The sequence below is a fragment of the Brachyistius frenatus genome, unplaced genomic scaffold (genome assembly GCF_029030835.1).
Source record: "Brachyistius frenatus isolate BFR_SWC_R1_liver_20210118 unplaced genomic scaffold, ASM2903083v1 Contig_55, whole genome shotgun sequence".
Classification (NCBI taxonomy): domain Eukaryota; kingdom Metazoa; phylum Chordata; class Actinopteri; family Embiotocidae; genus Brachyistius; species Brachyistius frenatus.
Genome location: NW_027210654.1, coordinates 1,710,305 through 1,726,262, shown reverse-complemented (window position 1 = coordinate 1,726,262; position 15,958 = coordinate 1,710,305). Strand labels below are relative to the sequence as shown.

At 43.0% G+C, this 15,958-nt stretch overlaps 1 protein-coding gene across 1 annotated transcript in view; it reads left to right on the top strand.

The window, feature by feature from the left end:
- Window positions 1–12,816, top strand: part of LOC138624812 (solute carrier family 66 member 2) — a 42,716-nt gene extending 29,900 nt beyond the window's left edge. The window contains exon 5 of the mRNA XM_069705347.1: window positions 12,472–12,816. Within this exon, the coding sequence (XP_069561448.1) occupies window positions 12,472–12,646 (175 nt within the window). The 3' untranslated portion in view covers window positions 12,647–12,816. The remainder of the gene's footprint in view (window positions 1–12,471) is intronic.
- Window positions 12,817–15,958: the final 3,142 nt, after the last annotated feature.

The following is a 15,958-nucleotide window of genomic DNA, read 5'->3' as shown; positions in this document are numbered from 1 at the left end:
GAATTTAGATATTCAGCAGCCGCCAAAAAACAAAGCAGCCACAAATGTTTTTTTTCTTTTCCAACCGGATGTATATATTTATTTTAAAATACATTTTGCACAGTATTAGAAGACTACTTTCAGAAAATAATGAATATTTATCAACCTCCCTATCGATCCAAGTGGCCTAATGACCATGCTGCCTGGAAACTGCCCAGTCACCACTTCTTAGATGGTTTGACCCTCGTCAGGTATACTTAAGGACTCTCCAATATGTCCAGTTAAGCTTGAACAAGATATTTCTAGATATGACGACGTGACGGATAGTCAGCACTTCCCTTCATGTTATCCCATGTGAAACCGTTACTTGTTGTTGTACAGCCGGATCCCCCCGAGCCCCAATTACTGAAGTGTGATGCTGAGGGTATGTATCTGTTTCATCAAGGACTGCACCCATCCCCCCCACCCCCCTTTTTTTCCAGGTCACCCAAACGATCGCCTTCAAACAGTCACATGTAGTGGAAAAGCGGAGTCGAGAGAAAGCGAGACTTTCAGTCGCAGCCGTGTGTAATTACGCTGCCTGGCCACGGTTGGCATTTTTCCATGTGTGCGTGTGCGTACGCACACTCGCACTCGTAGCACTCCTCCAGGGAAATCGAGGCAGGGGCAGAGTGTTGATGGAAAGATACGCTGAAAGAGAGGACGACCGGATGACGTTTACAGACTAGATAAGGAAAGTGCACTGGCGAGAAAAAGTAAGTGAACCCGCTGGAATTTTCCGCATTTATGTACACATTCATTTAAAAAATAATGTTCAGACATTCTTTCAAGTTACAATCATTCACAAGCACAATATATTTTAACTAAGAACACACAGATAATTCTATTGTGCTCATATTTAATACATGATTAAAACATTTACGGTGCAGGTTCCCGCAGGGCTAACGACATCAGATGAAGCTAATTAGAGTCAGGAGTTAGAAAACCTTGAGTCCAATCAGTCCCACAAGATTGAAGGGTTAGAGCTACGCTGACTTACACGTGACACGATCACAAAGCTCAGAGACTGTCGCTTTGCACACGAACAGAGTGCATCGCAGTAATGTGCACCGATCAGCGGGAAGCAGTAACTTCAGCGAGTCGGTATTTGAAGTTACGTCACTTGAACATCTACCGCACTTGTGTTACGTCTCAACATCCGCTGTTATACTCACTGTTACACCAGTATATAGTGCGAGTGTAACATGCTGTTGCAGTTTAAGAGGAGAGTTGTTTCTCAATATTCACTAAGCACAGCCTTAATGGAAATGCCAGGTTCACGTCTGACGGCGTTCGGTCGTTGAGTGAAGCTGTCATCGCATTAGAAAGCTCTCATTACTCAGATGGATGCTACAGTTGACTGCTAAAGTTGCGATTTGTTTATACAAACAATGTGTTTGTGTGTGCGAGGGATTGCTCAGCGCTCTGCTGCCTGGGGAACCTGCCTGTTTTTCCTCTTCCTTCTCATTAAACTTTATCTATTCTGCTTCCCGGCCCATTCTCCTCTCCCTGCTCTGCACCAAAGCTGCCAACCTTCACTCAGTGACAGCGGCGGGCACGATGAAGGCGGCGGCGTGTCTGAGCATCAACATTACGCAGGCAAATACACTACTTTTTCCTTTCCCGGGACCATTTTCTCCGTCTCTCTTAATTCAATTGACTGCTGTTTATTGTCATGAATGTGACAACAGCAGTCAGGCTGCCTACACATACTCAGAAATCAGAAAAACTTGATTGATCCACGAAGGAAAATTGCCTTGTTGCAGCATAAATACCTCTCCGCTTTGTGCTGCATATTCAGCTCTTATTCCCCCTTTCTTTGTCCCTCTCTCTCCTACACCATCACACCCAGTGGCTTTTCCCCCTGCTTTCAGTTCAGGGTAGCACCCTTCAAGCGTTAATGGCGTTCCTATTACCATGTCCCTTTGATAGCAGCATAATGGTAGTTTTTAAGGTTTCTCTTGAGGCAACCATTACTTCCAGGCCATAACGGCCTGTACTTTTACCTTTACAGTCTCATCCTGAGGGATGTGATGCGGACACTGTGATGGCCTCTAAGCAATTTGCGACCTGTGTGCCAGAGCTGTATCCCAGAGGAGCCCACAAGTATATGGTTGGCTACATATGCTGCTGCCACCCAGCAATAGAAAAAATCTGGAAAAAAAAAAAAAAAGAGAAACAAATTTACACATTGTCACTAGAGTAGCCCTCAATTCAATTTTCTGAAATATCTGAGTAGTTCTGACATTTGACTGTGCATATAAATGAAGTAAGTACAACGGATATACAGCAGAAATGTTTAATCATTTAAATACAATATGAATAGCTCACAAGATTTTCTCTATGCACACGTCCTCTTCCAACAGTGTCCTTAAGAGCATGTTTTCTTCTCAGAGTCAGAAGCCATCAGTATACACATACAGGGATCAGCCCTTAAATTGTAATTGTGTCTCTCTATGTGTCTATGTGCATATGGACATGCATTTAAGCGTGCTTATATTTAATGCATGGTAGAGTGTAAAGCACATACTGTATAATAGTATTTGCAAGAGTCTAGTTAACATCTTTAAAACAAATTCTAAAAGTCAGAACAGCACTTCTGTACCTGGGGCAACACAGCATAGGAGACCTCACATTTTCTTTAGTTATGCTGTGTAGGGATGTGGAGTACAGCAATTTTGGGTCTTTTGGCTGTGTCTATTTGTGTGAATACATTGATGAATTTACAATTACTATGAATATGTAAAGCACATACCAGAAATCTCTCCAGTACAATATATATTCTTTTATATAACTGAAGCAGCGGTAACACTGGCTACAGCCATTCCTATTGGTTTGTATGTAAAACCACTAATGCACACAGTGATGCAACAGTGAAAAAGCAGGATTTTTTTTTGTTTTGTTTGCAGCCTCTTAAGGAAAGAAACAAGCTGAAGTAATATACAAAAACTGCTAAACTCAGGGCACAGCAGATTCATTTGATGCACCATATTATTCTTGCAGGGTTCGTTTTGGAGTTACAAGCTGAAGGATCCCTTGTGTTGTCTTCACGTATGACAGTTTTAGACACTAAAAGTAAAGCGAGGGTGCTTTAAAATCCGGTAATAGTTCTTATTCATCTATTGACGTCATACAAAGTAAACAAAGCAAACAAATGGAATCAAATTGAGTGTTTTTGGTTTATTTGGTGTGACCACCACTTAGCCTTCAAAATAGCACCTCTCCTTGTTACGCTTACACACAGGTTTTCAAGGTACCTGGCTGTTAAGGCTTTTGCAAGAATCTTGGACAACTTCCAGCTCTTCTGTGGATTGTCTGCCGTTTCTTTGTGTGATTATATGCCGACATGATGATCTTGGCTTTGTGGAGGTCATACCATCTGTTGTAAGACTTGTTGTTCCTCTTGTTGAAAATCATTTTTTATGACTGTGGCTGTATGTTTGGGGATGTTGTCTCATGCTCGAGAATAAATCTGAAACCGACCTGATACCTCCTTCCTTGTCGTTGTGTTGTGGATAAGAATCTAAAGTGCCAAAAACCTTTGCACAGGGTTATAGGTTTTCAAGTGTTTAATTCCTCTTGTTGACTGTTTATGAAAAGTATATTTAATAGGACGAGAAGTTTCTTGTCTAGACCTATTTCCTACCGAGGCTATGTTTGTCATTGTGTTGATCCGAGTCAGCACAAGATGATCTCTACTAACTTTAAATTTTAGATTATAGATGTAATAAATATATATCCATATACTGTATATCCATTACCAACAGGCATCTTGTATACATTCTCCAAAAAAAGTACCTAAATACCCTTAAGGAAACTCTGTGTAATACTCCTTCTCCTTGCCTCCCCTCCACTTCATTTTGTGAAGAAGAATTCATCTTTTTCTGGCAGGTTGGGAACTTTTCAGTGTTTGCCTGTGTGCGATCGATCAACATGCATAATTCATAGTTGGTGGGTTAAGAGCAGCTCGGCTTCTCTCTCGCCGGGCCCTTTGATTTCCGTCTCTCTATCTGCTCCCCTCGGGGAGAGCTGCAGCCCTGCTGCTCAATCACCTCACGCGCACCCTAGTGTGTGGGCGCACATATGTGTATCCACACATATAAACCACCATTGCCTGGACACACACATCACCCCAATGCACACATGCATAGCTGCGCTGAAAAGTATATGGAATCGGTTCCAGGAGCCTTTCGAAGCTTTAAACATCAGCCCCTGCTGCTTAGTGTGTCTCCGTGAATAGAGCTTTGTATCAGTATGATCAAATGATTACAGGGACTGTTTCATCCCCCCCCCCCCCACTTCCCAACCCCACCCCACCCCACCCCACTCCACTCCATCCTCCCGGAAGGCTCTTTAAGTCTCACATCCAAAGTGTGATTCCCCACTCAAAGCTTTAAGCCTGCAGGGGTTTTATTTGTGATCATCTGCCTGTTTACCTCCACAGCGTTGGTGTAAAATGTGCTGTGTTTCCATCGAGATACTGCGGTCAACATTTTGCGTATTTGGTCATGGGAAATTCACCAAAAAAAAAAAAAAAAAAAAGGCTGACAATTCTACCACAAGCCGATTTATTTGAAAATCAAGTTTTCAGGCAACAAACCTGTGCAGTCAGTGTGCCTCAGCCATAAATGGGAAAAGGGCTCATTCCAGTCATTTCATTATCATTGAATTCATTCCACAATGTTTCTGTTAAAGCTGCATGAAGCTGCGTTCTCTATCATCTCAAGACTGTCTCTCCACTCGGTTACATGTGAAATTGTAACCGAGTGGAGAGACAGTCTCTTTACTCAGAGAACCAAGGTTACACTGTAACCACACCTTACCTTCACATTTCTACTCTGGACTGCAGTCACAAATAGCTGTTTGTGTTGTGGCTGCAAATAACTTCCAGCATCCATCCATCCATCCATCCATCCATCCATCCATCCATCTATCCATTCATTCATTCATTCATTCATCCATCCATCCATCCATCCATCCATCCATCCATCCATCCATCCATCCATCCATCCATCCATTCATTCATTCATTCATTCATTCATTCATTCATTCATTCATTCATTCATCCATCCATCCATCCATCCATCCATCCAGTGGTCTCTTGGGGAATGGACAAGGTGGCAGCAGAGGCTGCTGGGACAAGAAGATAACAAGACAACAGTTTACAGGAGTAGAGGAAAGAATGAGGGCTGAGGATGAAGCTTTAGAAGCAGGTTGATGGATGCTGAGAGGTGATCGTGAAAGAGGGAGACGGGGGATGTGATGAACGACCATAGAAGGAGACAGATTTGTATACAGATAAAGCAGCTGAGCGATGGGTTTAGAAAGGTGAGGGCGACGGGTAATTTGCAGGGATGTCAAAAGACATGAAACGGTCATACATTAGAGGAAGTCGAATAAAATACTTTGTAATGAAGTATACCTGCTGCAATAATTTAGCCTTCTGATCCTTGCCGTTAGAAGTGTTATATGGCTAAAGATTAGGATCTATGGTTGTAACCACTGCTTGGCTTCAAACTGGTATTACGTATTAATGTAGTTATTGATTACAGCAGCTGTAGACAAGTTGATCAAACACGTTCCACGATCTTCCACCTCTCGCGTTGCAGCCTCGAATCACGAAGCCGAGCCCCTCCCACCAAACGAAGCACCAAACATCCTCGTGCATTTTGAAGAGCTTATCGCGGAACGTCAAGGTTGTCAAATGTTGTAACTAACTTCCGAGCCAACGTCTATTCTACTCGGCTAGTTATGTCTGAATGACAACTTCTGTGCGTACGTTGCCAAGCGAGTACGGAAGCAAGACATGTTGAGAGCGGATGATCGTAGAGTCACTCTGATTGGCTAGTTACGTACTAGCTAACCCTGATTGGTTGTTTGATTCAGGCTCGGTCTGGTTTTTAAAACATTAAATACAAAGAAACAGCTTCTCAGAGACACACATTTTTAAAGGGGCACTTTAGTTAAATATTGTTTGTTACATGTAATGGTCAATTTGTTATTTCAAACTAAATATCAAGGAAATAATATTTCATACTGCAGCTTTAATGTAGCATTTTGTAGGGGGATAATTGCCCCCTTTCTTTTCTTCTTTTTTTTTTTTTACCTCAGTGTATCCAGTTGAAATGGTGGTGTCGCATTTTTGCTTGACAAATGACTTCGCAGCTGTCATACATACATCTTTGCTGTCTGACTAATCAGCCAAGTGTTTCATCGCCATTAACGATCAGAAGTACTCATTTAATCCTCCATTAGGTTGAGGAAATTGCATGTTTAAATTGCATATTTTACCAAAAATAGTATTGGACATTTCTGCTGCATAAAATTGACCTTATATCCACCGACAATTCAGAGTTCAGTGGGTTTTATTCTGGTATCAAGGTGAAAAGGTCGGCGTCGAGGGTCGGCAGGTGGATCGCGACGCAGCGTATCTGAATTTGACACCGGTAACTGTCTGCATCCTGCGTCACACTGACGTTTTATTATTACCCAGCTATTTGTTTTGTTACACCACCCAACACTTTTATCAGTTAAAATAATAAAGTATTCACCCAAGCAATTATGGAGATTCTAAAACACACTGATATTGCCATTGGCATGAAAACAAAGGCACAAAGTTTGACCGGTTCTACTCACCATGGCGTAGACGTACAATTTTCTGTGGATTTGGGGATTATTAGTCACATAGCAATGGGTGTACTCTGACTTTGACCTCCAAATAAAGTGGTGTTACGGTGACAGAGACTGAAAGTGCTCCCTTGATTAAAGGGGCAGAAAGAACTCAATGGACCCTCATTTTGTGGCGGTGGCAAATGTTTGGCAGCCTCCTCACCTTGAAATTCCCACTGCGGCTCATTTGCCCCCAGGTATTTTACACCTGCATGAACCACAATAACACGTGCGCTTAGGAGAGTCTCACACGGTCTGTGAGCTCTAGACTGTCTGCTATGTATTAGTCACGGTCATACGGCCCGGAGACTGCACCATGTTTTACAGTAATAGGTTTTTGGGGTTTCTTTTCCTGCAAGCAAACACGTGCTATCAGAGTACACTACGCTATCAGTGCTTTTTAAAACAATGCCCATCATCTTTTCCAGGCGTGGCAGTTGTTTTAATCTGACCTTAATCACAGTGCCTTTGCTATACGCTCTGATATTGTGGGATATCTCCAAGTCTGCTTGAAACATTTAGAAACATTGCCGTCGCGGTTTAATGAATTCCTGTCTGGGAATAGCTTTGGGACAATATGCTGCACTGTAACACACAACTAATATAATTGATTTTACAAGTTGTAAAGAATGTCAGAAATGAACAAATACAAAATTCAGTGACATTTAAAGATGCTGCAGGCAACTTTTTGCAAGTATTTGGGACGTGAAACCAGTAAATTGCTCAAAAACACGCGCATGTGCTTTTCATTTCTTCTCTCTCTAGTTATCGCCCTCCGTCTCGGCCTCTGTCTCGGTTTCCCTTTCTGAGTGTCACTCAGCCCTGTTTCCTGTTGTAGTATTCCACTTATCCACTCCAGCTGCTTAGAAAGGTTAATAGCCAGCCTGACAACACTCGCTCAATACAAAGCACAATTACTGCCCGGCTCCCACACGGCTCAACCATCGCACAGTGCAATCAGACCACAGTTCACAGTTCCAGCCGTCCCTCTCTCATCTCGTGCCTCTTAGCTCAGGTGGAGGTGCCAGGACAGTAGTAATCAATGAGAGACTCGTCCAGGCTGAGCTGATTTGAACTGAGCGTGTGTGTGTGTGTGTGTGTGTGTGTGTGTGTGTGTGTGTGTGTGTGTGTGTGTGTGTGTGTGTGTGTGTGTGTGTGTGTGTGTGTGTGTGTGTGTGTGTGTGTTTGTGAGCCTGGCTGCCAGAGATGGACGACCTCAAACTGGTTGTTTTGTCTCTGTTCCTCTGCTCTGTAGTAAAGACTTCTTTTGTACAGATGACCCGCCCTCCTTAATTACATTGTTAATGACTCATCGTCGTTAATGATGTTTGCCTCTCCTGAGCAAAGAAATTAGCCAAAGGGGGAGGGGGAAGAAGAGAATTTGGCGGGGTGAGGTAGGGAAGGTTAGGCAGAGGGCGGGAGGGTAGCGGGAAAAACAGAGGCTGAAAGCAGGATAAACATAAACAAAGATTCATAGGAAACAGAGGACAAAAATGTTAACGGTGCAGCAAGTGAGATTTGTATGCAACATTTCCACCAGCAAGGTCTCTTATAGCTCTCTTCTTCATCTTCTATTTTATGATTCTCCATCCTCTTCACTATAGTTCGCTTAATTGTTCTTTGGGTGCACATATTACCACAAAGTGACGTCTTCCTTGTCAACGAAAAATCTGAATAAAACATTTAATACGGGGGCCACTTTATTCCAGTTCTTGCTGTAATTAATCATTTTTTTGCCACAGAAATATGGTTCACAGTGCTACAGGATATTCACTCAACCTGTCTCGCAAGATGTGTTTGTAAAGTCAAACACCAGAATCAGGGATGTAACTCGAATTAATTAGAAGTGACAGAAAAACTGTAAGTTTGGCATTACACAAAGAAAAACGTCTTATCTCCAGGGAGGAGAGTTTCTCTTCTCTCTTGTGCAGCTCATTGAACTTTGACCCCAAACCTGCACTCCTCCCCAATGCACAATCCTATTCTGGAGAGGAGGCGGGAAATATGACATTTTTTTCTATAATTTCACTTTCAAGAAGAAAAGCAGAGAAGTTGTATTTTGTGCGTCTATGAATGCCAGGCATGGCAGCACCTCTGAGAGCGAACAAGGAAATAAATACTGTCATTATTTACATTAAGATGTATTCCATAGCAACCTAGTTAGCCTCTTGCTGCTGCTCTTAATTAAGAATATGATGCAACAATGAAGACTAATGAGCATAAGGCCACCCACCCAGGTGTTTTATAAAATATATTTTGAGAGCTACATAACTTGAATAAAACACAGCTTTTTACTTTTCTCCATATTGGAGAAAACATAAATGAGCAGAAATTATTATTATTATTATTATTAATAATACTTTGTAATAGGTCAAATTAGGTAGTTTCTATCAGTTGACTTACTGTACTCTAAAGGGCAACTTGATTATTTGGCGGCATTATGTTTCACAGTTGTGGCTGATAAAAGTCTTTATTAAATAATAATGATATAAAACTTGATTCCCTTTTAAAGGGAAGCAAGGAGCGGAGTAAAGGCAATGACAGAGGCAATAAAAGGAAAGATGACAGCTGAGTGGGACAACGCAGAGAAAAAAAAAAACATGCCGCGGTGAAAGGAAAAGATATGGAGAGAAATTAAATAAGAAATCTGAATCAACGAAGGGTATTTTATGAAGAAGAGGAACTTCAGTGGAACAAAAAGGAAGCTTCTTTTTTTTTCCAGGGGAACACTTGCAGCTTCGAGAGAGAGAGAGAGAGAGAAGTCAAAGCATGACGATTTTAAATTCTTTAGCGCGCTTATTTTTGGAGCAGTTTAATCAAACCCTGGAGTATCCCCCCTCCCGGAAAGTTGAAATCGTTAGGGCAGCAGAACACATCAGTGAGACTCAGATGTCCTCCAAACAATCACTTCTCCATCAGCACTGAGGGTGGTGCAAATATCCCGATTTTTAATAGAGCCTGGGGTGGTTAAATTGTAGGTAGGAGGACTGGTTGGATTGTTTAGGGGAAGAAGCAGCGTGTGTTTTCTGCTTGGTCTCGGTGACTTTTTTTTTTTATCTCACATTTGGACCAGTTTTAGCTCTAGGTTGATATACTGCATCAGTCGAAGGCAAGACTGGGTAACCTTGGCTTAAAATTATTGGCAGTTTAAAAGTATGAAGAGCGTCAGAAAGAAAGAGGAAATATTGTTTCTACAGCGGGAACGGTAATGTTTATAACAGCAAAGTCACTAGAAACTGTCAAATCTAAAAATGTCAGTAAAATAAATAACATTCCTGACATCAAAGCACTGTGTCTTTGCTCCCGTCCTCCTCCTCCTGCAGGTAGAAGGAGGCCGGGCTCGTTTAGGAGGAGAGCTGCAACCTCAGCCGGCAGCTACCTTTGCAAGAATTAGACCAGTTTTAATATTTGTTGCAAACGGAGCTCAACTGAGAAAGCGGACTCGGCTCTCTGTTTAGGAGAAATCGTCACTGAAACTGGAATAGCTGGTCCACCTTGAAGTCCAGTCCACCTCAAGGAAGCCTGAGATTTCAAGCAAAAATACCATTTTAAAAATCGTCCGTTCCGGAACCTGGTAGCAACGCGTTCCTCTTCTCCTTCATGTTGTTGAATGGCGGCTTTTTAGGTGCATTACCGCCACCTTCTGACAGGAGTAACGCATCACAGCAAGGTGCCAGTAAATACAGGGGAAATCAGAAAGAATGACAGTTGCATATACTAATTGACTTTTTTTTTTTTTTATTCTTTAATGACTATTTGAAAATCATGACTCATCCGTGCTCAGATCCGGCTAACCTATTGTAACTTGCGAGCTAACCCTCTTCACTTTAACCAGCGGGCGGAAAACAAGACGCAGGAACTCGGTTTGGGTCTCGAGCTGTCGAAGCATTTGCTCACTGACAAACAGCCTAAACTGTTTACTCCAGTTTCCTCCGGTCTCTCCATCTCACACCTGCGCTCACTGCACACTCAGAATCGTTTTTTTTTTTGTTGTTGTTGTCGTTTGTTCGGTTTCGGTGCTGTGGAAAAAAAAAAAAAAAACCACTTTGTCGCAGCGCCTCAGTGTTATAATAGTCTGGAAAACCCCGATTGTCCGTGATAGTGTCCAGATGTGCAGCGTGACCGTCCCATGTGTCCTAACGGCCGTGGGTTTAACTTTAATTCATCACGCATCGGTCCGGGTTGTTCGGCATACTCCCTGACACCGTGCGATATCTACATTTGACCTCCGAGAGATTTTGAATATTTCTCTGCCATTTCCATGGTAGAGAAGGATTGTTTGCCAGTAGTGTTTCGGTACCTCATCCGGGCCTGAAGGGAGGCCAGGGGAAAGTTGGATGTGACTCTGCAAGGGTAGCTGAAGGATAGCGCAGGACCGCTCTCCCCACAGTCATTAGGCCGCCTCTAACCCCACACACACTCATCATCCTCCCCCATCTCACAGAGGTCTCCTCCCCCATCTCACAGAGGTCTCCTCCCCCATCTCACAGAGGTCTCCTCCCCATCTCACAAAGGTCTCCTCCCCATCTCACAGAGGTCTCCTCCCCATCTCACAGAGGTCTCCTCCCCATCTCAGAGGTCTCCTCCCCCATCTCACAGAGGTCTCCTCCCCCATCTCATCTCCCCATCTCTCAGAGGTCTCCTCCCCCATCTCACAGAGGTCTCCTCCCCCATCTCACAGAGGTCCTTTTCTTCCTCTCTGACGGGCGTGTTGCCTTCACCCTGTCTCTCGATAACCCTGTCTCTCTGGATAAATGCTGTCCTCTGCAGGCTCTCCGTCTGTCTCTCTTCTCTTCCTTTTTTTTTTCTCCCCCTCACCCCTTTCTGACCCTCATAGTATGTCTCGCCGATGACTGATGGTCCCGCTCCGTCCTCATTGCCCAGTCAGCGCTAATAAAAAGGACAAACTCGCATTGCATTCATGCCCACGGGACCTCAGCGTCCAGAGAGCAGGAATATAGAGCGGAGGAGGGAGCAGAGAGAGTGGGTGGAGTCGGTATGAACAAGAAGCGTGAAGGGTAAGAGGTAAAGGAATATGACGGTAATGAGACAGCAGGAGAACAGAAGATGAGGGAATGAAGGAAGGAACGGCATGAGAGAGTATTACGGGACAAAAAAGTACGATGAAGGATGAAGACAAATGATATGTGGACGAATATAATAAGCAGACGCGAGATGATTTGTTCTATAGTCTGCTTTCTGTAAGTTTCAGAGGAGTCCTACCAGGCACTGTGCTGGGATCAGGCTTCCCGCTGGGAGGATAACTAGCGTCTTCTATTAGGTCGGGTTTTTTGGGGGTTTTTTTCTCAGCCCCAGACAGTCTTTTCTTGTGTCTGTCATTTTTCTTTGCTTCTTCTAACTTGGTCTGATCAATCAACAGTTTAGGCCAAACTCACAGGGAGAACTTAATCAAGTCCAAACCAGAAAATCTATGATAAGTTTTTTTTTTTAAATAAATACAGAATGCAAAAACATGACTTTTTTATTTTTACACTGTTTTTTTTTTTTTTTTAGTACAAATGAAATATATACACGCTAATTATTTAGATATAGAGGTGCTGGTGGGTGTGTCTGCTTTTAAACAGAGCTAGGCTCGCTGTTTCCCGTTGAGCTTTAGGCTAAGCTAAGCTACTCAGGTTTCCAGCTATATTGTGCTGACATTGCCAATCTTGTCATCCAACCCAGAGCAAAAACAAAACACAACAACAACAACAACAACAAAAAAAAGACAAGCCTATTTCCCAAAACTATTTCTCTCTTCTCTTTGTGTCTCCGTTCCTCCAGCGTGAAGATGGTGCTGCTGTGGACGGCCGGCGATGTCTTCAAGACCACCTACTTTGTGCTGAATGAAAGCCCAGCTCAGTTCTGGGTGTGCGGTTCAGTCCAGATCCTGATCGACGTGGCCATCTTACTCCAGGTTCTGGTTTACAATCAAGACACGCGGGTTAAACTGGGCTGAGCGCAGCTGTTGTTACGAGCAGCTTGAACGCCAGCTAAAACGCTGCTACCGATGACTCGAGGCCTTTTAGTCAAATCCTTCCCAATGTTGATAGAATTGTCTGGGGAGACGTTTAGTGCCAGGATATGGAGAAAACCAAAGTAAAAATGGTCCTTTTTTTGTGTGTGTGTGTGTGTGTGTGTGTGTGTGTGTGTTCAGCCTTGACTTACAGTATTCTGTTAAAAGGGTATTATTTACAATTTACCTCCAAGTGCCAGTAAGCCAAAAAAAAAAAAAAAAGATCCTTGAACAAACTCACCAGAATCTTAAATCAAGCCCCTGAGAACAAAACGTGCTTGGCTTTATTATGATAAAGCAGCATTTTGGTGCATTTTTATCATGTGTTTTTTTTTTTTTTTTTTTTTTAACTATTTATTTTCTCTCTGTGGATCATGTTCTGGACTCCTGGAGTGTAGTGGACATGGGAAACTGAAAGAGGGAATCATTACTCACACTGGCAGCTCACTAACAGCAGATCTGTGCTGCTGTAACTGCAACTGTAACAACCAGGCCTGCACTGGAATCTACCGCCTGACTGATGAGTCTCCCACTTCACAGGACTGATCTCTTGATGCGTGCTGTGTGTGTGTGTGTGTGTGTGTGTGTGTGTGTGTGTGCACGTGTGTGTTGGCATTCTTGCGTATGTGTAGCTGAAATGGGTTTTTGCCGTTGGCATCCAGCGCCAAGGCAACAGAATGTATATCAAGTCACGGAGACGACGCGAGCCGTCAGTCTTGCGTGTCGTGACTCTGCTTTGTGGTTTGATTGACAAGCGACGCTTTCTGCCTCGGAGTATACAAAGAACAGTGGAAAAACTGCGGGCATGCCAAAAGGCTTTGCACTATACCAAAATCTTTTTGTAGAATCAGCCCCCCCTCCCCAAAAAAAAAAAATCCCTTCAAACTTCAGCTCCACCCGACTCACTGTTAACATGACAGCGTTGCTGGATGTTTGTGGCATTGTCGTTTCTGTCATGCGTCACCCTCCGATGACGTGTTTGTTTTATTTTTTTATTATCCTGCTACCTCGCCGGGAAGATTACAATATCTCGGCTAGAGAACTATCTATTGAAAAGTTTCTGTTTTAACACCCGTTGCCCACCGACATTGTTTTACTCCCGAGTATCCTATTTGAAAATGAAGCAACACAACGGCCCATTTTCCCAAGTCCTAACCGAGGGAGATTTGTTTCAGTACGAACAGAAATGTCCTTTCGAGGACTGTATGGACATTTCCGGTTGGGGCCTTTTTTTTTCCCCTTGTTTTTCTTTGGACCTTCAGAAAAGAAAAGAAAAAAACTAAAAAAAAACCTGATCACCCTCCCCGCAACATCTCGCAATACTGACTGAACCGACTTCTTAATTGCAATTGTGTCTTTTTGAAACGGGGGATGAAGAGTTGTGGCATTCGCACCCATTTCGGGTACCCCGGTACTTTGCGAAACGCCTGCTCACCCGTACTGCCACTACACCGCCCCCTGCTGGTCATCTGCGTTCGGGACCTCACGGAAGCGTTGCGAAAAATATCTCGGTACGTACGCTCCGAACGGACGTCGTGCAAATGCATCGTGCAAATGCGTTGTTCGAAGCAAGTGTATTTATGCAAAAACTTGTGGAAAAAAAAACAACAACAACCTGTATATCAGGATACGGTTGAAGAAAACAAAAAAATTAAAAAAAAGAACAGCTTAAAAAAAACAACTCCGTTTCCTCCCAGAAAGTCAGACCATCTTTCGCGAAAAAAAAAACAACAAAAAAAAACCACAGTGCCCGTCACCACTTTTTGAACCCCCGCCAACCAATTTCCGTACAGTCCTCGAGATGAGATTCAAAATGTAATTTTCTTTTTACGGCGTGTAATCAAACATGAAAAGTGTCTTAATTCACCAAGAAACGCTCCATTAGATGGAGGACGGTTTATGTGACGCGTGGACCGCGCGCTAAGGTTTTATGATCAGTTCCGCCGTGCTGCTGCGTGCGGAAGCTCTGTGGAGCTGTCGTCTGGAGGCAGCTTGAGTTGTGGAGAAAAAAAAACGAGGTTATAGGCTGCGACGATGACTCAAGCGGGGTCGTTTGCTCAAATCATGTTGTTAGCCCCCCCCCCCCTCCTCCCCGCTTCATTTTTGTGACCTGCCATGTTTTCCACGTAGTTCGATTTTCCTCATCCGCAGTGCTGATGGACTCTTCGTCGAATAGGTTTGAGGGAAACATTAAAGCTGTTACAGAGATGGTGCAACTAAATTCATCCTTTCCGGGCATCCAAATGGCAAAAATGTTTCACACGGAGGTTCTGTTTATATTAGAAGCACTAATTTAACTATATAACCTGAGGGTCATATAACCCACTCGTTTTTTTTTTTTAAATTTTAAAATATTTTTCTCCTACAAAACCACTGCCGGGTAAAACAAATCGGCAGGTTTCTTTTTTACTTTCCCCTGCACCGTTTAATTAAGTATTTCAGTTACATTTTTTTTTTTTTTTTTAACTCACCAGTTTGCATCTATCTGTTAATCCATACCTGCCTGCTTCCCCTCAGCGAACGTGGTATTTAAAATTACACACCGGCTTGCGTACAGTATGTTAAGAAGGAGGCGTTTCAGGAATAACACGTGCCAGATATTTTTGGGATGTGTCAAAATGATAAGATGGCAAGATTTGTGATGCTTTCTCGTTCTGTGTCCTTCCGTTCTGCACTTCGCGTTGTATGTGAGTGTATGTACGTGTGCTAAGGCCTTGTGCACACGTGCTTTCTCGCGTCCATATATCTTACAACTTATTACTCATATTTGTGAGCTGCACGTGTCTTATCTCCTCTCTCCTGCATACCACAGTTGCATTGCAAGTTGCATTCATTTCTGTATTCGGTATGCTCTTATCGCCAGATGTTTATCTATATATATATTGCTTTCCCTCAGCAGAAGCTCGTAGCAGCACCTTCACTGGCTTTAGTTGAACATTTGGGCGCCCCGTAACCTTTTTCTTCTCAAGGGCGAAAGGACCGATCAACACACACCGTCGCACTGCTTGGTTGTCATAATCCTCTCAAATTCACACTATAGTTAACATACTTGTCTTACCGCTGCCACACTGGTGAGAAATAGCATGTTTGGACTGTTCTTTTCCTTCTGCCAGGTGCACAATATGCTGTATATTTTATTTATCTGTCGACAAAAAAAAAATTTGAATTGAGAGTTGCAGCAATAATAAACGCCAAAAATGTACTTGTGGGAAATCCACTTACTGTTTTAATGCTCCTTTTTTTTTTTTTCAGATA